Here is a 24,056-nt window from a genome sequence, read left to right as displayed (position 1 = left end):
TTGGACAAACGTCTCAGACACTTCGCCAAATGATCAATGCCCACAAAACAGCTATCAGACAGGATCACAAAGAAAAAACAGTTTCTTGCCATTTCAACCAGAAAGGACATTGTCTCAACGACTTAATTACCTGCATCAAAAGCCTTTTAAAACTGCACTTGAAAGGGAATCCTCTGAACTGTTATTCATGCTAAAATTCGATACTTTGCGCGGGAGTCTCAAAGACTCTAGTTATCTTAACCATTACAAAGATAGCTTCCCCAATTACCACCTGTAATATCATTAGCTCACAGACATTTACCTTCCCTCCCCTCCCTGCATCCCCCTTCTGCTCTGAAATTTGATTTGTCCTTTTCATATGTGTTCTTTTTTTTTTAAACTGTATCCTTTGGTATATGTGGTTGTGACTATTTTCTTCCACTATTTGATCTGAGGAAGTGGGTCTGGCCCACGAAAGCTCATCATCCAATAAACCATCTTGTTAGTCTTTAAAGTGCTACATAGTCCTGTATTTTGCTTCACCCATTATTATTGATTTTTTTGTTTTGATAGCCTCTATCTCCCTTAGCATTTCATAGTCACTATATCTTGATCAGGTGGTCAGAAATATATCCCTACCACTATATTCTTATCATTAAAGCATGGAATTACCATCCACAGAGATTCTTTGGAATATTTTGGTTCATTTAAGAGTTTTACTTCATTTGATTCTACATTTTCTTTTACGCATAGTGCCACTTCCCCACCATCACAGCCTGTTCTGCCTTTCCAATACATTTTGTACCCTGGTATGACTTTGTCCCAAAGACTGTCCTCATTCCACCAAGTTTCTGTGATGCCTATTATATCAATATCCTCCTTTAATGCAAAGCACTCTAGTTCACCCATCTTATTATTTAGACTTTTAAAAAGTACTTTTAAAAATTTGTCACTATTTATCTGTCTGCTTTTTCCTGATATGTTCAACTGTTTTTCATCTGATTGTTTCTCATCTTACCCATATTTTATCATCTTCATCCTCTCTCCTCCTTACTAGAACATAGAGAATCTCTATTAACAGACCCTCCCCTAAGAGGTCTCTGTCCAAGCCACGTGCTGTTCTGCACCCATCTGCTTTCCCCCAGCCCTTAGTTAAAAAACTGCTCTATAACCTTTTTAATGTTTAGTGCCATAAATCTGGTTTCATTTTGGTTTAGGTGGAGCCCACCCTTCCTATATAGACTCCCACTTTGTTACCCACCACCTCTGTTTTCTTGGGGAACCAGAGCATGGCCACCTGTCAGCCCTGTGCCCTTGGGGAGCCAGGGAATGATTCTCATGGAAAACAATCCCCCCCCCCCCCCCCCCCGTACTTGAATCACGAACGAAGGAATGAAAAGGCAGGGGAAGAAATCTAAACTCTTCCAGACAAATTAAGGAAACACCCCAGCCTCATCTACACTGAAGACAGAACAGAGACACATCTCCATTAGCGCACAGAATGGAGAACTGCTCTTCCAAAGCAGGAACCGCACTGAACTATGGGACACAGAAAGCAGAGAAGCACTGCCTGATGCGAAATCTCTGCTTCAGATGCTAATGCACCCAGGCCTGATCATACCCAAATTACTCATTATCAGACCAATTCTAGTAATGGATCTTATCCAAAATACTGAAACTGACTAGCTGCATTGTGAGCTCATTCAAGGAACATCACCAATAACCAGGTGTGATCAGTCTCTATGGTCTCACCTTTGTTTACCCATAAACAAATCCTATGTTTGCCTCAAACTATTGTCCTATCCCTATAAAAACTCCTACCCTTTCCCAAGAAAAACTGTTCTGATACCTGGATTTAAACTGCATCTGTTCCACTGAGACTTTTTCATCTCCTGTCTGATCGTGCTGGGGGGCTCATCTCATCTCCTGCCCTCTTGACCCCCAATCAGTGCAAGGTCCAGTGAGTGAATGAGTCACCCTCTCCCTCTCTGCTGACCCTGCCCTATGTAAACTGTTATATGGTTAGCTAGCCCTAACATTTGTAATCCGTTTCAAGTTACACACACACGCTTATATTCACTACCCAGAAATAAATAACTTTCATTGTTAAACTGGTTATTTCTCTCTCTTTTCCCCTCTCTCTCGCTCATTCCACTTCCCCATTCACTCTGCAACAACAGTTTTTGTACCCAAGCTCTAGATCCCTGTAGTGCCCAAAATCCTGTGCGGTTTGCTCATTGTGTGTTTTACCAGCAAATGATTGTGCTGTGAAAGTGGGGATAGGGAGGTGCTGAACCTGGGGGCATATGAGGATGGCCGCTTAAAGTGCTGCTCAATCCAGCCCACTGAGTCCAAAGGCACATGAGGGTGCAGTGTGGCATTGCTGTGAAACCCAGCCTGCTGAGTCCAGGGACATATGAGGGGTCAGCTTGTGAGTGCGGATTACCCAGTCCTCTCAGACATGCTCTGTAGTGGGTGAGAGTGTCTGTGTGTTTCTAGGGTGGGAAGAACCCTGTCCTGAGGAACACAGTATCTGCAGGAGAGCTCCACTGGAAGGGGGAATTGGCAGCAGGAACAAGGTGTACCAGTAGTTCGAATTAGAGAGCCTAATTTGAACTACCTACTCCGTGCTGCATGTAGCCGCGGGCACGGAGTCCGCACTAAGGGGGATTTAAAAATGGCGGTGCCCAGCAAGATGCAAATGAAGCCCGGGATATTTAAATCCCGGGCTTCATTTGCAACTTCGAACGCCTACATTAGCCACCCTAGTTCGAATTAGGGTGGCAGTGTAGACATACCCTCAGTGTGCTACTTGTGCTGGGTCGGGCCCAGTTGCCGAGTGTGTCATAGGATTGCCAGGTGTCTGGTATTTTCGCCTCATGGGGGTGGGGGGGAAGGGAGAGGGGGAAGAGAGAGACAGAAAATAGCTGACATTTTAGGAGAAGCTCATTCCGCTGTCAGTTCCTGGGGCTTTGAAAGAGGAGAGATGCATGCCTGCAGGGCAACAGAGATCAAAACACTGAGCAGATCAGGGCAGGCATTGTGGGATACTGAAAAAGCAAGTTCTGTCTACAAGACCAACAGCAGTGTCTAGCAGGGGGAAAGACAACAGGGGAAGCAATTTTTCGTTGCTCAAGCTATGTCTTTTCCCCAACAAAAGTCACATTGTAATGTGTACGCATCACTGTTTTGTCACCAAAAGGCAATGGTAGTGTTGACGTAGCCTTCAGCACCAACTACTATAGCTCTATTTTTGACTGCACTAGCATTTCGGCCCTCATCCAAAACCCAATATAGATTAGAGACAGACTACATCACCTGGACCCAATGAATGTTTTGGAGTTAACTGTTGTCAGAATTCTCCTGGCACTGCAGCCCAAACTACTACTGTCTCCCGCTCAGAGGCCTCACAGTAAACAGAGGGATTGCAGAAACAAAACTTGCAGCACTCACAAAATACAAACAACATCTATTATTACTTACTAAATCCTTCAACCCCCATAAATTAGGGAATAGAACCTACACAGACGTCCCTGTAATTAAACTATGGCTCTTGTTCTTTTAACTGTTTCCACATATGAACGGTCAACTCTGTGGAGAAATGTCTTGCATCCTTTCTTTGTAGCTTTAGCAGGCCTTTTTCACAAGCCCAAGGAGTGGAAACTGTAGTGTAAGATTTATAGGGTGCTGCTAGAAGTGGTGGTAAATATTAGCTAATGCAAAATTTTAGCTAGAGCTACAGACCTATGTCGTCTCACTTACGTAAGTGAATAATGAACAAAATTAATTTATAACATTTGTTAAGATTATATGCCCTATACAGCATGTGATGAAAAACTGAGGGTCTCTAGAATTCTAACAGGTTAGGATGAGTCTCAAAAACTTTGCCAGACTTCCCTCTCCCCCCCCCACGGTACTCTTGTAAGTCAGACTGGAACAAAGATGCATGAAGAACCTGAATCTTTCCTTTTGATGCCTGTATAGGTAACTGAACTATTACAGTAGAGATGTACATTAGCAATTTATGCATTGAAAGTAACTGATGTTATTCATATAGGTTACCTATAATCTGGTATAAAAGAACGAGGAAAACAATTGTTTTTTGTACTGAAGATCATTAGCCTAATTTAAAATTCACTGATTAAGAATTAGGATGTGTGTAAATCAGGAATGACTACAACATAACTTGTGAGCCACATGCAGCGCTTTTTACAGTTACAGTTTAAGTACTCATTTACCAGGTTAACTAACTAGCATAACCTTAAAGCAATGTAAGAACAAATTATAAAAGGGAAAAACTATTATTCTAAAAAATTTCAAGCTCTCTGCTCACTCACAGATTTTATATTTAAACTTACAGCAAGAGTGCCTACGAAATATGTTTTAAAAAATAATAAAATCAATTAAATAAGTAATAGATGTTTTAATGTAGCAAACCAAGGGAATTTTCCAATATCAGTATTTTTACCTCCCCATGACACTGTTCTTATGAAACAGAAATTATGTGCTGTATACAGCTTCATTTTAATTATGCCTCTTCACAAGAAATGGTTCATGTGATGTACAAAGTTATTTTGAACTATTGTATAGCTAAATGAAGTTACTCGCCTTGTGCAGTAACAATGGTTCACTGAGATATGTCTCCCTACGGCTGTTCTCCTCTAGGTGTGTCTGTGTCCCTTTGCTGCTGATCAGAGAACTTTGGTAGCAGTCTGTCCCACCTGTGCACATGCTGCTCCCCTGCTGCCACAAAGCTAACTCATATAACATAAAAGCTAGGGGACAAAAAATGAAATTAATAGGTAGCAGGTTTAACACAAACAAAAGGAAGTTTTTCTTCATGCAGCGCACAGTCAACCTGTGGAATTCATTGCCAGAGGCTGTTGTGAACTTTAACAAGACTTTAAAAAGATTCAAAAAACAACTAGATACATTCATGAAGGTTAGGTCCATCAATTACTATTAGCCAAGATGAGTAGGAATGGTGTCCCGAGCCTCTGTCAGAGGCTGGGAATGGGTGACAGGAGAGGGACTGCTTGATGATTTCCTGTTCTGTTCACTCCCTCTGGGACATTTGGAATTGGCCATTGCTGGAAGACAGGTTACTGGGCTGGATAGACCTTTGGTCTGACCCAGTATGGCCGTTGTTATGCATGTACAGGTAATCCCTCAGTTCCCTACCACAGAGAGAATTAGTAAGAGAGATAGCTGTGTTAGTTTTTCCTTTTATTTTAGCAAGATGAGACTATGTAGCACTTTAAAGACTAACAAGATGGTATCTGAGGAAGTGGGTCTGGTCCACGAAAGCTCATCACCTATTAAACCATCTTGTTAGTCTTTAGAGTGCTACATAGTTTTTCCTTTTGTTTAACAGAGATAATTAGTATAAACTCCAGTGTAGTGAGGAGTAGGGTAGGTCACAGAGCACTCATAGGGGGACACAATCTCAAAGAATCATTACTGTACAAGGCAAGTAACAACTTCGAGTAGTGCCCCTATGGATGCTCCACTGTAGGTAACACCCAAGCACTGTTCATCACTAGAGGTTGGAACTTCAGAGAGTCAAGTCTGATATGGATGATAGTACTGTAGCACCAAATTTGGCATCTGCATCAGAATCCCTTGGATGACAGTGTTCTGCAAAAGGTGTGTGCAAATATCAGCTAGCTGCTCTGCAGATTTCTGATACAAGGAAACCTTTGGCGAAGGCAATGAATAAGAAGACTGACCTTGTAGAATGCACATGTACTAAAGATGGGGGTGTTAAACTCTGTTACCAATTGTGAGGTAATAAATTTCCTGAAGTGAGTGTTGGACTGTGAGCAGAAATCACTGTACTTTTGTCCTATCTACAATGAAGAGTAAGTGTCAGATTTTTCTGAACTCTCTTGTCCTGTCCAAGTTAGAAGGCCAACACTTTCCTAAAGTTGAGCGTACTGAAGAAGGCTTCACTATTATCCTCCTGAGGTTTTGGATAAAAGGCTGAAAGCTGAATACTGTATATGATTTATGTGAAATGCAGAAGTCACCTTGGGTAGGAACTTTGGATGTGGTATAATCAGAACCTTGTCATCAGGGAAGAACACAGAGAAAAGGTGATGTGTTTTCAGAGCCGCTACTGCCCCAATCCTTCTGAGGGAGGTGCTAGCAATGAGGTGGTGTTTCTTCATGGAAAAGTAACTTAATCAACAAGTGACCACAGATTCCAGTAGAAGCCCAGTCAGATCTTGTCATATTAGGTTGCAATTACATCGAGACATGAGAAATCTGGAAGAGATTTGCTATGCCTTTGAGAAATTTCTCCATAATCATGAGAGAGAAGATTGAATATCCTTCAACCTGATGGTGGAAGGTGTCAATTGCTTCTAGATGAACCTTTAGCGCACTAATAAAAAGGTCCTCATTTCTTGAGAGTCAACAGGTCCTCTAGAATCACAGTCAGGATGGATAGATTCGGGATGGCACCAGAGCTGGAAACTTCAATTTCTGCAGCTAGGCAGAGCAAGTACCGTATATACTCGAGTATAAGCCGAGTTTTTCAGCACATTTTTTTGTGCTGAATAATGCCCCCCTCGGCTTATACTCGAGTCAGCGTCTCGAGAACAGCGTCTCGGGCGGGCTCAGCGCGCCCGTAAGCTGCTCCGGTGCCCCTGGTCTGCTGGAGACCGTCTCCAGCAGACCAGGGGCACCGGGCGGGTTCCCGCGCTTCTGAGGCTTTGCCAGAGCAAAGCCTCAGAGGCGCGGGACCCCCCGCGGCTGCGGCTTCAGTCCGGGAGCCTGTGGTCTGCTGGGGACGGTCCCCAGCAGACCACAGGCACCCGGATTGAAGCGGCAGCAGCGGCGGTTCCCCGCGCCTCTGAGGCTTTGCTCTGGCAAAGCCTCAGAGGCGCGGGACCCCCCCATGGCTGTGGCTTCAGTCCGGGAGCCTGTGGTCTGCTGGGGACGGTCCCCAGCAGACCACAGGCACCCAGATTGAAGTGGCAGCCGCGGCGGTTCCCCGCGCCTCTGAGGCTTTGCTCTGGCAAAGCCTCAGAGGCGAGGGACCCCCCCGCGGCTGCCGCTTCAGTCCGGGAGCCTGTGGTCTGCTGGGGACCTTCCCCAGCAGACCACAGGCTCCCGGACTGAAGCCGCAGCCGCGGCGGGGTCCCTCGCCTCTGCGCCCCGTGTCTCTGGTCTGCTGGGGAGGGGGGGGCGCAGCTAGTGTGCTCCCCCCCCCCAGCAGACCAGGCTTTTCTTTTGGACTCTGGGGCAGAGCAGCTGAGGGGCTGCCGATTGGTCCTGCAGCGCCAGCTCTGGGCACTACTGGACCAACCCGGCAGCACCCCAGCTGCTCTGCCCCAGGTCCTGATTCAGCCGCTGCTGGTCAGTTTCAGCAGCGGCTGAATCAGGACGCCTGGGGCAGAGCAGATGGGGTGCTGCTAGGTTGGTCCAGTAGCACCCAGGAGCGGTGCTACTGGAGCAACCCAGCAGCACCCCAGCTGCTCTGCCCCAGGCGTCCCCAAGTCAGCTTCTGCTGAAACTGACCAGCGCTGACTACAGGAAGCCCGAGGCAGAGTTGCTCTGCCCCGGGCTTCCTGGAATCAGCTGCTGATCAGTTTCAGCAGCAGCTGACTTGGGGACGCCTGGGGTTCTTAAGTTGATTCTGTATGTAAGTCAGAACTGGCGGTCAGTTTCAGCAGCGGCTGAATCTGGACGCCAGTTCCGACTTACATACAGATTCAACTTAAGAACAAACCTACACTCCCTATCTTGTACAGTAACCCGGGGACTGCCTGTACTGTTTTATTAAAAATATTTAATCTGTCAAACTGCTGAATAGTTTCATATTAGTACAGTAACTTACGCCAGATTGTTAGTGCACTAAACACAAGAAAGACTGAATACTAGGACAATTGTCTGAAGAAATGTATTTAATACAACTGAATATTGGAAGGTACGTAGGAACAATTAAAGGGTTCTACTTTAAAAGAAATTACTGCCCTTCCCTGGTGGATTTGACTAAATGTTGTAGATAGAAATTCATTATACTCTTGGGTCTCGTTTATATACCAGTTGAATGACAATTGGTTTTGCCAGTAATTCACAATAAACTTTTAAAGAGAATTTATAATCCAGAGCATATTAAAAGTGCTCAGTTCAGTTCCTAAAATTTGTGAAAAGAAATGAAATGCCACATGTAGCTTTATAGGAACTTTTTAAAAAATGATATATTAAAAGGGTATAAAACATTTCTAAGATTAAGTTGGAAGTATTTTACTTAAACTTTCATGTACTTGAATAGCTGCTGTAGATTGGCAAAGATGCTACATTAGGTGCTATTTTTACTTGTTGTGGAAGAGGGCAGATTTACTATATTTTTCTTTCAACTTTTTCTACATACTGCATTTTGATGTTCGTAGAGCTGGGACTGCTTCTAAGTGAGTTAAATACATTCCAATATGCTTTCTTAAAAAACTACTCCATAATAGTTTGTCAGTGATGATGACAATGTCTATGCTGATAACCTCACACCAGCTGAAGCTCTGTTTGGGCATACAGATGATGAGGAGGAGAACTCCAGTTTTGAAGGATTTTAGCTCTTGTGTGTTAGCTTGGTTGCTGATTGAGCTAAGGTTGTTGTACTTTTAAAGTTACGGTATTTTTGATACCATATTGTTTTTGTTGACCCCCTTTTCCACTTACAGAGCTAAGTTATTGTTTTTCTTTGAAATAAATATTCATGTAATTTTATTGGTATCTATCTTCATTTTTTACATTTACCAGTAGCTGCCTCATTTCCTACCCTAGGCTTATACTCGAGTCAATACTTTTTCCCAGTTCTTTGTGGTAAAATTAGGTGCCTCGGCTTATATTCGGGTCGGCTTATACTTGAGTATATACGGTAGCTCCTTTTCTACTATGGAATAACAATAGCTACTCTACCTCCTCAGAGTCAGTATGTGCTGGAACCAAGAAAGCCAGGCTTTGAGAGCTGCAGAATCTGCAGGTTGGGATGGAATGCACATTTCTTGTTCTGCAACAGAAGGTAAGGAGTGACTGGAAGAATCACTGGTGGATACAGTGCCAGCTGTGATAGGTAAGGGTACCACATTTGTCTGAGCCATGTGAGAGCAAACAGTATAATGTTTGCTCTCTGTTTTCACTTTAAGCAGGACTTTCAATATTAAGTGGAACAGGAGAAAGGGTGTCATTTAAAGAGAGCCTCTCTCATGGTGTTGTCCTCTATCGAGATTTTTTGTTCTGGTAAATGAATAGCTCCCCAGTGGATGTCTTCCACTGTCAAAATATGTCATGGAGTACTATCAGATCTCTCCCACATTAGTGATCATGTGGGAATTTACAGTTGAGACTGCTGTGTTGTGTATTCCCGATAAGTAGGCTGCTGATATTAAGATATTTTAAGAAAATGTACTAGGTCCACAGTCTTAAGAGTGCTTCTATGAAGAAGAAGGAGTAAGACTTGGGGCCTTCCTGATCATTTATGTAATACATGGAGTCCTTATTATCCATTATGACCCTTGTGAGCATGTCTTTCATCAGTGGGAGGAAAGTAAGCATGCCTGTTTCTGACCCCTGCATTTGAGCAGGTTAATATGGAGGCGTCTCTCAGCTGGAGACATCTGCGTGGCATTGTGCAACCACTGAGATGCATCCCCCCACCCCCATCCTCTGAGGAATGCATTAGTCATCAGTAGATATGGGCAAGGCTGAACAAATGTATCCTATACAGTAGAGTTTCTCAAACTGTGGGTCCTGACCCCTTGGGGGGTTGCGAGCAACAGAGAGGGAAATCGCAAACAACTGAGAGGGGGGTTGCAGTATCACAAGTTTGAGAACTCCTGCTATATGGACATTTACTGTATCCTCCAGCAGTCCAAGGATTTCTTGACCCTGGTGGGCACTGATAGTCATGTATGTTATCTCTACCCTGTAAACCGAACCAAACCATGCCTGGAGACATCTCATGTGTAGTCTGCAGAAACAATAACCAATGTGACTGAAGTCATTTATCCCAGGAGCTGGAGGCAATGTTTGGCCAAAATCTGGGGTCTGGATTGTTCTGCCTCTACCAATAAGGAGAGACTGAGAAATCTATGATGGTAGGAGTACTTTTGCCCAAATGGAGTCAAAGTCAGCTGCTTTGTACCAGTGTTCATGTTGATTTTCATTCATTGCTCGGTAGGCCCAGATTCTAAAAACAGGTCCAGTGTGGACTGAGTGACTCACTGGGGCTCTACAAAAGACTAAGCCCTGATAAGGCAGTCACCCAAGTAAGGATAAATCATAAGTTCTGAGCATGTAAGTGGGATGCCACTACCAAGAGGACCTTGGAGGCTACCATTGGGGGCAATCACAAGTCAAAAGGGAGTATCTCATATTAACAGTGCTCTTCACAGATTATGAACCTAACTGGCCTAGGTACAATTGAGATGTGAAAAATAAGAATCTCTGAAGTAAGAACCAGTCTTCTTTTTGTAACATTGGAATGATCATGGATAATATGACCATCTTTAACTTCTGAGCAGTGATAAACTTGTTGAGTGCTCTGAGATCCAGCATGGAGTCTCCAGTCCCTCTTTTTCTTCAGGAAGTAACAAGAGAAGAAGTCTCTGTCCCTTAGATGTGCGGGCACTGGATCTGTGGCTCTAACACTGAAGTGTTTAACTCCTGACATAGCAGGCTCTCCAAAGCAGGAAAAGGAAAAAGAAAATGGGGTTTTACAAGGAAGAGAGAAATAGATGTAGGTTTCTTTCTTGGATTTTCTCCAACACTAATTTGTTGGGTATTGCATGTTTCCAGGTACTTGCAACAGTGTCAAATAACCTTGAAAGGGATGGGTGGGTTTTCCAGCATGAAATGAGGATTTTCTAGAAGCACTTTGACAAACCCATCAAAATCTCTCTCTGGTGGAGATCTAAAAGGAAGTTTGCTGAGATGCCAACATTTTTGATCTGTGGAACCTGGGCATTTTTCTCTGAAATTCATACAACCTCTGAGTATATAAACAGATACTAGAATGAGTATTGAAATGAATATTATGAGCAAGACTTGAAGGTGGCTGTACTTTCTTTTGTACTCAGGTGTATAGATCCTGAGGGGGTCAAAGAGTGGCTGTTGAATCTTAATCTGTGGAAGGCAACATCAATCTTGTTTGGACCTCCTTGGAAAAGCTGGAGAGATGAAGCCATGAGGCTCATCTCATCACAATGGCAGTTGAAATAAAATGTGCCCCTGTATCAGCTACATCAAGTGCAGACCGAAGAGTTTCTGCCATCAGTTTTCCCCTTCTTAATCAAGGATTTAAATTGGTCCTTGTGAGAATAGAGGAGTAGTTCATTAAAAGAACTAAGTTTCATACGGGTTTGATAGTCTCATTTAGCCCAGAAGGAATAGGCCTTCTTGCCAAACAAGTTCAGATGCTTCCAATCTCAGTCATAAGGAGTGGAAGTGGTGTTGGTGACTTTGAGAATTAATTGCACCCACACTAATCAAATTGAGAGTCAGGTGTGAACAGGAATTCCATGTTCCTTGCTTATCTGCCTTAATACGAGTTGGTGGGAGACACATGGGGGTGGGCAGAACCCAGTAGAGCCTCATTAACAGAAAGCCCCACTCTGAAGAAGGTGAAAGAATGCAGAATGTCCATTTGTTTGTGATCTGACTCAGACACCTCTAGCTAAGGGATATGGAGTGATTCTGCCGCTCTTTGTGCCAAGTCCTGGAACTGTGTACAGTTGTCCATTGATGGCAGAAGGGGTATTGTGTCATCTGGTAACAGGGATGAGAAGGAGGGTGGAAGAGTGTCCTCCCTCAACTTTAGCCTCCAATTCCTCCCTTCCCTGCTCAGCAAATTGAGGCCCTCAAGGCAGCAGCTGAAGGAGGGTACTTTCTTGGCTGCTGGTAGGCCATATTAGTAGAGATGAGGGTCTATTGCCTTTGAACCTGCAAGCATGGCCATTATGATAGAAAGTGTACCAGTGATTGGCTGGCACCGGTCCAAACCAGGGAGGCTATGGGTCAGAAAGCTGGCATGCCCAGATCCATAATGAAACTGGGCTCTGTATGGCGGGTAAGAAGAGCATTGGGAAGGTAGGTCCTCTTGGCTACTTTCTAACTCTAACAATAAAAAGGGTGGTGCATAGCAGGTTGTTGGCAAGCCAATGGCTCTGGGTGAACACAGTACTAGGACCCTAGAACTGAGCAGAGAAGAACCAGTGTCAGAAACACAGACCTGACAGTAGGGTATATTAATTGACAGTACTAATGTTGACAACCATACCAACAAAACCTTCCGTGTAGCATCATCTCTGTTTCTCACATTCCTGTGGTACCAATGCCTCTTTGTCGGTTTCCATTAAGTCTGTAGGCATTCTGACTTGCCCTCTTAGTTTAATATTGTGTGCGCCCTAGGTACCAGATTCAGTACAGATGGTACCAACCAAGCCAGGGATCATTTTCAGCTTGACTGAGGCTTGCTATGGGGATTCACAGACTTTTTTTTTTTTAAGATGCTTCAGGGGATAGCAGAGTTAGAGTCTGTACAGGACAAACTTAAAAAACAATAAATGGTCTGGTAGCATTTTATAGACTAACAAAACATGTAGATGGTATCATGAGCTTTTGTGGGCACAGCCCACTTCTTCAGATAACTGGAGTTTTGAGTTTAGGATATGCATTCCCAAAATAAACAAGGGAGAAAGGGGAAAAGGAAGAAAAAACAAGGAGGGGGCAGGAAAAAAGGAGCAGAGGGCATGAAAATATCAAAGGGAAAACCAGGAAGGCAGAACTGGGAATCAGCGAGTACCTGAAAATTGGGTAGTTAAAACGAAGCAGATAAGAAACAAAGTCAATAGACAGTACCCTTCCTCACACAGGAATCTACAGAAAGAGTTGTTTGCACTTTCACTGAATGATAGGTTGATTGGAACACTATCGTCCCTCATCATGATTGAGGCCATTTGCTGTACAAGTGCACAATAGATTCCTTACAACTGAGGCGCTTTTTGAAGGGCATACCCTTATCCATGGGAAAGGGCCCACGAAAGACTGACTACTTTTCTCTTTTAACAGGCCAAAATAAAGTGTAAAGAAAGCAAAGAAAATAGCCTTCTGGCAGATGAGGAGCAGTGCATGCATAGGTGGGGTGGACTGATACTAAAAGGTCCCCAATCAGCAGACCAGTGGAGTGTCCAACGGGACACTACTCTAAGAAGAGCTAAGGTTTAACTATAATAGAAGCATGCGTACTAATTCTCATATGCTGTTTAGAAAGTTTAGCACTCTGATCAGTTACAAGAAGATCTGAACTTTTAAATCAGATGCAGAGGGTCAATGCATTATTATCCAAGAGACAATTTCATTCAGATGTCTTATATTTACAAGGCTGAAGTTAGAAATGTTGCTGTCCTAAATGCATTTTAGTCAATATGAGTCTGTTCTAGCTTCTCATCTAATAACAATCATACGTTAATGGAATAGATTTTTCTTCATTTGTTCAGTTGACCCACTATTTGCAATATTCTATACATATCCAATTTAAATACAACAAACCTTGCACAAAAGAGGAGGAAATTCAAGTCACAGGTAATGATGAACTACCATATGAGTTTCTACAAATTATCTCCTTACCATTAAAGGAAGAGCACCTATTTGCAAGTGATGAAGTCGAGGCGGTGCATGGTAGTGTGCCAAGTGAGGGTGCAATGGGCCTGGTGGATATGTAGCTGCAGCCACTCCAGCTTCGATTCCCAGTTCCCTGCCACATAAGCAAAATTAACATTTTAATCTAGTTATTTTTGCCCTCTAGCTGTATCTCTACTGCTTTGGAAATTTATATCATGGCTTCTAAACACATACACAAAAGGCATTTTATATAAAATACAAATTATTTTTAAATAAATATTTTCCATTAAATCAGTTCTGTAATCCCACTGTCGATTCAATTAATGTGTTGTGACTAAGCAACTGAATTAAAAAAATAAATAAATCAGTAAAAATAAAATTATAAAATACTAGTACAGACTTGACTTAGAAATCATTGTTGTGATGTACAACTATTTTGGATTTGGAATCCTAGGTTTTCATAAAATATGCCCTCTTCAGTTCATCAAAACATTGTGGTTACAGGAAGTAGCACAATGGACTTGAGCCATTATCTTACATCAAGGTAGTAAAGTTCTAATTCTCAGAGCTATCTAGCCACTGTAAACCACAGGTTCCTAGGAGGAAAATTCATGTAACACCAAAACAGAAAAACCAATTACCAAGTTCCAGGTTTGGGTAGTTTGAGTAGACTAAGTTCAGAAGTTAAAAGTTAAGTTAAAGTCTGTTTTACTGTGTGTCAGATTCAAGTTTTAAATTAAAAATTCAAATACAGGTAAGAGATTGTCTTTGAACTTAAAAGCTCAAAATGTCTGCACTTGAAAATTCAAAAGAATGTTTTCTGTAGAAAATGTTTTTTGACACTACATGTGAGTTTTGAACTCGTATTACTTGGAATAACTGGCACCAAAACAGTACAACTGTATAAGCACTTAAAATGGTAAATATTTGCTAGCATTTATAAAAACAAATTGGAAACATTTAAATTGGCTAATAGCAAAAAATGGCATTTTACAGAGCTATCCATCTGAACACATTTTATCCTGAATATGTACTTAGCAATTTGTTAAATCAAATCACAAACATTATCAAGATATTCTCAGGATGAAAGGTCATATAGCAAATGCCAATAAATGGGCACCTACCAAGTCATATGACACTAACGAGGAATTAAGAGTACTGACCAGGCAGACCTCTCCGGAGCTTGTCGAGGATGCGAGGACATTGTCTGAGGCACGTGAATATGGTGCCCGTGACCATAGTTGGGATGCATTCTGTGAGGATGCGGAGGAGGCCGTTCATGTGCACGTCTAAGAGATAGAATACAAAACAGCACCAGTTCAAGACACAATGATTCAACCTTTATCTGGCAGACATGGACTATAGAAAGAAGTCTTCAACATAAGGTTGAACACTTTTGCCTATTAAAATCCAATTGCATGCATCATTATATGCCAAGACCCAGAGACATTTACAACTGAAAAATCATCCATACTATTAATCTACAGCTTCCTGGTAGACTAAGGTACGCAGGTATTCAGATGAAACAATACTTCTGTTTTCTAAAACAAAAGGCAGCAATTTCTATTAATTCTGTGGTGTCCAACCAGTTCTGAAGAAATGGTGGCTATTGCTATCGCAACCAAATAGCCACATATGGCTAGTGTGTTGGACACCACAGTCTTAAATGATCATTCTGAGCTCATTCTCTCTTAGTCCACATGATAGGAGTTTCTCCATGGAACAGGTAAACAAATAGCACATGAAGTTTTTCTATAATGTATTCTAAGGAACAGTTCATTATAATTCATCAGCTGATACTTCCAAAAGTCATGGAAATTTTTTTAAAACTTTAAAAGCTTTGAAGTACACAACTCTATGGAAAGGAGCAAGTATAGGTTTACTCTTCATTTTATTTTTCTGTCAGTTTATAAACTTGTGTTTTCCCAAAGCAAAACATTGGGTGAATGGCTACATATCCTAACCAACCACTGGCAGCATTCTCTTGCCAGACTATGCTTTTTGCAGATGGCTTACCTCTCAGTAGCTGCCTAACTCCATACATTTCTAGCACAGAGGACTTTCTCCAAGAAGGCTACCACTAACCTGTACTTTATCTCAACAGGAATTGAAAGATTTTTTGTGCTACTCTAGAAGAATGACACAAGAACACCGCGTAGTCAATAGGCAATTCAGTAAATAACACTGGATTTAACTAAAAGTTCTATTCTCAACCTTCTCACAGAGTGGCACAATCAGACTATCACAATTACAGTAAACTTCTGATAATCCGGCACCTTTAGGTCCCGGGGGTGCCGGATTATCAAATATGCCGGACTATCAGAAAGGGAGGCTATGAGGGGTCTGGGTGGGATGGGGGGATGCCACCCAAGACCCCTCATAGCCTCCCCTTCTGATAGTCCGGCTCTGCCCCAGGCGTCCCCGATTCAGCCACTGCTGAAACTGACCAGCGGCTGACTCCAGGAAGCCTGGGGCAGAGCAGCTCTGCCCCGGGCTTCCTGGAGTCAGCCGCTGGTCAGTTTCAGCAGCAGCTGAATTGGGGATGCCTGGGGCAGAGCTGCTGGGGTGCTGCCGGGTTGGTCCCGCAGCCCCAAGGGGTAGCGCTACGGGACCAATCCAGCAGCACCCCAGCTGCTCTGTCCCCGGCTTCTCCGATTCAGCTGCTGGTCAGTTTCAGCAGCGGCTGAATCAGGGAAGCCGGGTGCAGAGCAGCCCCAATTGGCTGCCCAGAGCACTTCCTGGTTCCCGATGGTGCTGGACCATCAGGAGTGCCAGAGCATTGGATGCCGGACCAATGGAGTTTTACTGTATTTGGTTCTTGCTAAAGTAACTGACAATCAGCAGAGAAATTGCTCTCTCTAAAAAACAAAACTTGATAATGACTACCAGAATGTCTTTTTATGGCTGTGGCCAAAAATCATCTCTGAGAAACATCATTCAGCGTTTTAAAATAAGATTAGATAGCTTTTAAAATATATGGTTTAATCCATCTTCTAGGAGAAATTCTATGACCTGTGTGTATGGGGGAAGGCCAGGCTTGATGGTCACTGTGGTCCCCTCTGGCCTTGGAATCTGTGAATCTATGAGACCCAATGCTCATTCCCTTCCTTCATGGGCCAAGAAGAGAATGAGATTACCTGCCGTATCCTCAAAAACACTCATTACTCTTGTAACTCAATCACATAACAGCAGCCCTCGCATCAGGTCTTTAGCCAGCTATCTGCACAGGTCAGGAAGGAATTTAATGCCCCCCAACACTACCAGCCAGATGCATTTTGGATGCTGTGTCAGTTTATATTTTATGGTTTGTTTGGGGTTTTTTGGGGGGGGGGGGGGGGGCGGGGGTGTCTTCCTCTAAAGGATCAGAGATTGGCTACAACTGAAAATGGTGGATCAGTGCTCTGAGGTGATACAGAGAATCCCCCTTCCAGATGCTTCACCAGTATGTGATAGAAATGTAGCCGTGTTAGTCTGGGGTAGTTGAAGCAAAATGCAGGACAATGTAGCACTTTAAAGACTAACAAGATGGTTTATTAGATGATGAGCTTTCGTGGGCCAGACCCACTTCCTCAGATCAAATAGTGGAAGAAAGTAGTCACAACCATATATACCAAAGGATACAATTAAAAAAAGTGAACAAATATGAAAAGGACAAATCACATTGCAGAACAGAAGGGGGATGCGGGGGGGGGGGGGGGGGGGGGAGGAAGGAAGGTAAGTGTCTGTGAATTGATGATATTAAAGGTAGGGAGAGTGGGATGTTTGTGAGTTAATGGTATTACAGGTGATAATTGGGGAAACTGTCTTGGTAATGGGTGAGATAGTTCAAATTCTTGTTAAGTCCTTGTTGGCAAGTGTCGAATTTTAACATGAATGACAGTTCAGAGGATTCCCTTTCAAGTGCAGATGTAAAAGGTCTTTGTAGCAGAATGCAGGTGGCTAAGTCATTGAGAGAGTGTCCTTTCTGGTTAAAGTGGCAAGAAACTGTTTTCTCTTTGTGATCTTGTCTGATATCTGTTTTGTGGGCATTAATCCTTTGGCGAAGTGTCTGAGATGTTTGTCCAATGTACATAGCAGACGGACACTTTCGGCACATGATAGCATAGATTATATTTCTGGATGCGCAGGAATATGTGTTCTTGATCTTATAACTCACTTGGTTAGGTCCAATAATGGTATCAGCAGAATGAATATGTGGACAAAGCTGGCAACGGGGTTTGTTGCAAGGGAAGGTACCAGGGTTGGTATTAGTGTGGTATGTCCTGTGGTGGTTGGTAAGAATCATCTTGAGGTTAGGTGGTTGTCTATAGGAGACTATGGGTCTGTCTCCCAGAGCCTCTTTGAGTATGGTATCCTGTTCCAATATAGGCTGTAGTTTATTGATAATGTGTTGGACAGGTTTAAGTTGGGGGTTGTAGGTGATGACAAGTGGTGTTCTATTGTTGGTTTTCTTGGGTCTGTCTTGAAGTAGATGGTTTCTAGGTATTCGTCTGGCTCTTTCAATTTGCTTTTTTATTTCTCTGGGTGGGTAGTTGAGATTTATAAATGCTTGGTAGAGATCCTGAAGCTTCTGGTCTCTGTCAGTGGGATTACAGCAGATGCGGTTGTATCGAAGGGCTTGGCTATAGACGATGGATCGTGTGGTGTGTTCTGGATGGGAGCTGGATAGATGATTCTTACCAACCACCACAGGACATCCCCCTTCTGTTCTGCAATGTGATTTGTCCTTTTCATATTTGTTCACTTTTTTTAATTGTATCCTTTGGTATATATGGTTGTGACTACTTTCTTCCACTATTTGATCTGAGGAAGTGGGTCTGGCCCACGAAAGCTCATCATCTAATAAACCATCTTGTTAGTCTTTAAAGTGCTACATTGTCCTGCATTTTGCTTCACCAGTATGTCTTATTCACATGCTCAAGGTCATACAGATTTGCAGTGGAGAAGGAATTTCCCCACAGATTAGTTAGCCAAGGATCTTTGGATTTTTCCACCCTGTTCAGGGGGCCTGTTTTGAGAGCTAGGACCATATGAACACCCCCTTACCTACCAACTTCCCTACCACTGCAAGGGACTCAAGTATTAATGGAAACTTGGTCTGTCCTGTTCTGTTTCACACAGTTTAGTCCGCTCAAGACTGAAATGTTTTAGTCTAAATAGATTAGTCTAATTTCAGCCTAATAAAGTCTCAGTATAATTTAATGGCCTGTGATATACAGGAGATGAAACTAGACAATTTAATGCTCTCTTCTGGCTTTAAAAATTATGGAAAAATGAAACTATGAAAATACTGACAATTGTCTTGTTGCAAGAAGTGATGAATAGGTCAAATTGTTTAACTTTTTACTTTTGTTGCTGGGTGAACAACTGATTATTGCTAAGAGCTTAGTCAGCTATTTGTACAGGACTTCTTATACAGAACTTACAGTAAACTGAGGACCAGATGTGGATTTTCTTTGGTTTCAGGGGTGGGGGAATGTTTTTCAGGCTTTTAGTCTCTGTGGAAAGTAAAATCTTGAATACTTTTTAAAATTGCTGGTTTGAACAGGATTTTTCCAGAACTAAACACTAGCTACAGATTACTTACTTCAAAACTGACTAGACCAGGTTGCATGTCTCCAAGACAGGCCTTAGACCTGATTTATCTTACGACCTTAGAGACACTGGAAGATAGAGCAAGCAAAGAGTGCAAACTATAAGAATCAAAACAGTAAGGCAATGATGCTTTGCCTTTTGAGCCAACAAGCCATCTGAGGGAAAACAGACATTCTAGAATCCTGAGAGAGAGAACATGGGGGAGAGTAATTCAAATTAACTGATACTTCAGCCTTTGACCAGTCCTCCCCCCGCAACTCAAAGAAGTCCACTAGCAAGAAGCACTATGCCAAAAATAAGTGCTGTGCCAGAAACATCACTATCTGGCTCCTTCGCACTGCATTCCATCTCCTATTCCATTAAAGTCCAGAAGATCGACAGCTGTAAAGTTAGCTGTTACTTTTCCTATTCCTCTCATTTTAATTAGCTCAAGGTGTTGCACCCATGCCAGTCCCCATCCCAAAAGCCTCAGTGCCAGCCCACCATCCCATAGAGCCCCTCCATCACTAGACATCCCCCTGTAACAATTTCCTGTTTCCAGAGCCCCACTGCATCCAACCACCCCAGAGCCTGCCCCAGGTCAGTCTCCAGCATTAGCCCCATCCCCAAAGCCCTCTAGTGCCAGATCAGACCAATAGCTCAGCCTCTAGAGCCCCCCCACTCTAGCTCTGCCCCGGTGCCTCCCCCACCCCCCTCACCTAGCCCTTCGCTGCTGCTCACATCACAGCAGCTCTGGGGACCAGGGCTAGGGTACACTGCCCAGCTCCTCCTCTCCCACCACGGCTGTTGGGAGAGAGATGTCCTGCCCTGCCTCTCAGCCAACCACCACCAGGCAGCGGCGGGGTCTCCTCCGGTCACGAAAGAGAACTTCTCTCAGGTACTTCGGGTAGCTAGGAGGTATTGGCAGGGAGCAAGAAGAGCCAATGGGAGAAGGTGTTGAGATGTGCACTGAAAAGAACCCTGCTTGCTTTTTCTTCTTCGCGTGAGTTTAAGCCAGGAACTGGGGGGGAAAAGATGAATTAAAGAAAGTAGGACTAGGAGGCCTACAAAGAATACTATGCATGGCAATGGACTGGACCTTGAGGCATGGATATGTGAGTAGATAGGAAAAACTTAAATGACTAATAGTCGTGCAGCACCTTAGAGCAGTGGTCCCCAACCTTTTCAGGTTGTTGGGCGCCAGGGGGCGTGGCCGTTCGCCTGCCGGGCACCAGGGGGCAGGGACACTTGCCCGCCCGGGGGCGGCCCCCCCAGCCGCATGCCCGGGGGCGGGGCCCCCCCCATAAGCGCCGCCGGGCCAGGGCCAGGGCCAGGGCCAGGGCCAGGGCCAGGGCCAGGGCCAGGGCCAGGGCCAGGGCCAGGGCCAGGGCCAGGGCCAGGGCCAGGGCCAGGGCCAGGGCCAGGGCACGCGCGGCGCACCCGGGTTGGGGACCACGGCTCCGCGGGCGCATGTAAAGAGCCCGGCGGGCACCATGGCGCCCGCGGGCACCGGGTTGGGGACCACGGCCTTAGAGACTAACAAAAAATGCAGAGGAAAGAAGTGGGTTCTGCCCATTAAAGCTTATGATGCCATCTACCTTTTTTATTAGTCTCTAAGGCAGTGGTCATCAACCAGTAGATTGGGATCTACCGGTAGATGTTGGAGCCTCTGACAGGGGATTCTGACTGGTCTGGTCAGGAAGCTATCCAAATGCTGGCACTTCAGTTGCCCCTCCACCCACTGTCCTGCTGCTCCTGCCCTCTGCCTTGGAGGTGTCCCCCTGGGAGCCTTCTGCTTGCTGTGCAGCGTGTGGGAGAGAGAAAAGGGGGAATGCTGATGTCAGGGTGTCCCTCCTCTCCCTACTTCTGTATCCTGCCTCCACTCAGAGGGCCCACCTTAACCACTGCTCCACCACCCAGAAGCCATCTCAGTGAAACAGTGCCCAGCCAGAGTCTGCTTCCTGAACCCCTGTCCCAGCCATTAACCCCCTCCTGCACCCAACCTCTGCCTCAAATGTGAGTCCCCCTGCACCCAAACTCCTTCTTAGAGCTTGCACCCTGAACCTTCTCTTGGATCCCAATATCCTGCCCTGGGCTAAGCCTGGAGCCCTTCCCTCACTCCAAACCCAAGACAAGACAAGACCATGCACCCAACCCCCAGCCTGGTGAAAATAAGTGAAGATGGGGAAAGGAAGGGACATGGAGTGAGCAGGGGGAGGCCTCAGAGAAGGGGTGGAGCAGGGGTAGGGCCTCAAAGAAGGGGCAGGAAGGAAGTGAGGCAAGGATAGATCTACCTCAAACCCAAAGGGTTTGAGATAGATCTTACATTGCACTTAAACTGAAAAAGTGATCTTGTGGTTAAAAAGATTGGGAACCACTAGTCTAAGGTGCTGTAGGACTATTCACTGCTTTTTAAGGTTTTTTCAGTTACAGACTAACATAGCTACCCCTCAAACTTTTGAGTAGATAGGAAATATCTATTTAGAAGCCATCAGGTTATTTCTTTGTTTTGAGAGACTGTTCCGTAATAATCTTTAAACACAGGTCCTGGTCACAACAAGCCTTTGCTTTTAGGTTATAGTAGTGAACACAATCAACAAGCATGTGCCTCTCACCCAGACATCTGACAAAGAGAATGTCATTCTGAGTACTTCATGGAATCTTTGCAGGAGTTGTATGTTTTGAAACCAGGAGACCCTGCCATGTTGAGAGACCACCTTGCAGGTTCACTCTCAAAGGAGTGAAAGCAGGAGCATAGAATAAACTTTTTTTTTTTAAACTAACTTTCCTAAAGAAAGGGTAACAAATTTGGATTATTTTTCCTAAAATTATTCTAATTATATTTATCAATAAAGAAGAGGTGCATCAATGCTGCATTCGATTTTCAGCAAAAGGACATTGAGAAGGAACTGAGGGGGTTAGACCACACACCAAAACAACTCTGACAATGCTGCAAGACACCAACTGCCCACACACGTTTCAGCCAGGCACAGCTACCGGTGCAGGGACGCACTGACACTTTGAGTGGAGCACCCAAAGGGACATCATTTGAAGAAGAAAACAGTTACTTTCTCCCCCCCCCCCCCCCCAACAAGCAACATGGGTCCAGAATCCTTGACCCAGTCAACCTTAAAACCCTGACCCATTCCTCCTAATTAGTTTTTGGTTGTCACACCATGCAATAGTACTGTTATGGGGGAAATTTTACGAATGGAAATTATTTAACATTTGCTTTAATGCAGATGAAAAATTAAGAAATTTTAATCAATAATAATTTCCTAAAACAAGATTTAAAAAAAAGTCTATTAAAAACAAGTAGTCCTGTACCACCGTAGAGACTAACAAATTAATTATTTAATATTTGTATTTATTTGTTAGTCTCTACAGTGCTACAGGACGACTCCTTGCTTTTAAAGTTACAGACTAACACAGCTATCCCTTTGTCTCTCTTTCAATTGTACATTTGTAATAAAATGTCAATTTATAAAAAAAAAAAAAAAAAAAAAAAAAAAAAAACCCACACAATTGACTTACAGTCCAAAAAAGCTAAAGGATTTGCTTGAAGCTGGGCAATTAATGTATAAACTATTAGGAAAAAAAAGAATGGTGATTTCCAGAGGTCAACAAATTATGGAAAACCCTACCCACCAGACAAAAAAGGGACTCACCACCCTCCCCCACAAAAAGCGTTTTTTTAATGGCATAAATTCCTAATAAGAATAAGAACAGTAATTACTAATAAGTTACTAATAAACATCACCCAAGTTATTAATAAATATCTGATAAACCTCTACCTTTTCTCTCTGCTGCCATGTCTCCACCCCTTGCTCCATCAGCTCCCCTGGTGCCTGCTGCCCCCCAACCCCTCACCCTCCCCTGCTGTCCTAACTCCTGCCCATCTCTCTGCCCTCAGCCTTCCTGAGAACTGCCCCCCTCCGACAGCCCTTCTCTCCCCACTGTGTCCACTCTGATCATGAGAGCTACCCCTCCTTATCCCCTCTCCTAAAACCTCCCTCTACACACCTACCCTGCTTCTCTCCTCTGGTGCTGGTCCCTCCCCTGCAGGCGTCTGCCCTTCTGCTTCACTCCCAGAATCCCTTGGCACCTGCACCCTCCTGGTGCCTCCCCCTTCCCTCACTCCCCCTGCTCCCTTTGCCCTCTTTTTCCGATATCCACCCCCTCACCACCCTCTGCCCCCTTTCCCCTTGTGCCCGTGCTCTTACACATGACTTGCTCCATCCCACCTTCCTCATGCCCACCCCTTCTTTCAAGCCTTCTCCCAGCACCTCCCCCTCCAGCTCCCAGTGCCCTTACCCTCTCGTCTTCCAGCAGCACCCTGTCCCTCCGTCCACTGAACCTCCCCTTTTCCTCATTGTCTGCATTTGGACCCCTGGCATTTTTCTCTCCTGCATTTCTCCCTTGGTGCCTTCCCCCTTCTTCTTCTTCTCCCATTCCACAGCCCAGCCCCTTCCCCTCTCCCAGGCCCAGCTCTAGGTTTTTTGCTGCCCCAAGCAAAACATTTTTCAGCCGCCCCTTTTTGTTGTCTTTTATACGTTTGCATTTTGCAATGGTTTTTTTGTTTGTTTTCGTCCTGGCATTTTAGCCCTATAAATAGCAAATAGCATTTTCATTCCTTTTTTTCCATAAAGGCAAAGGCGCTTCAAGTGAACTCCCCCTTTCATTCGCTGCAGGGTCACAGCAGCCTTTTCCCTGGCCTGTCCAGCCCCTCCCTATGGACAAGAACCCTTCACTCCCAACCCACAGGAGGAGTAGGGTGCAGGGACAGCACAGAGCCAGAGGGGTGCAGGGAAGAGTGGGGAGGTACGGGGATGGCGCGGGGAATGGGAGGCACAGAGCCAGAGGGATGCAGGGATCGGGGG

General features: G+C 44.3%; 1 protein-coding gene across 10 annotated transcripts in view; it reads right to left on the bottom strand.

Annotated features, from left to right (window-relative positions):
* RNF111 (ring finger protein 111) overlaps positions 1–24,056 on the bottom strand; it is an 82,756-nt gene that overhangs the window by 10,898 nt on the left and 47,802 nt on the right. For 9 of the 10 annotated variants that reach the window (XM_025189955.2, XM_075897333.1, XM_075897332.1 and 6 more), the window contains 2 exons: positions 14,766–14,891; positions 13,609–13,735 (listed from right to left, as the gene is read on the bottom strand). In XM_025189955.2, coding sequence (XP_025045740.1) covers positions 13,609–13,735; positions 14,766–14,891 — 253 coding nt within the window. Of the gene's footprint in view, positions 1–4,587; positions 4,755–13,608; positions 13,736–14,765; positions 14,892–24,056 lie in introns of all 10 variants that reach the window. The other variant, XR_012895795.1, reaches the window with a different exon arrangement.

The sequence above is a fragment of the Pelodiscus sinensis genome, chromosome 14 (genome assembly GCF_049634645.1).
Source record: "Pelodiscus sinensis isolate JC-2024 chromosome 14, ASM4963464v1, whole genome shotgun sequence".
In the NCBI taxonomy this organism is placed as follows: Eukaryota; Metazoa; Chordata; order Testudines; family Trionychidae; genus Pelodiscus; species Pelodiscus sinensis.
The sequence above is the reverse complement of the archived record's forward strand: the minus strand, read 5'-3'. Positions and strand labels throughout refer to the sequence as shown.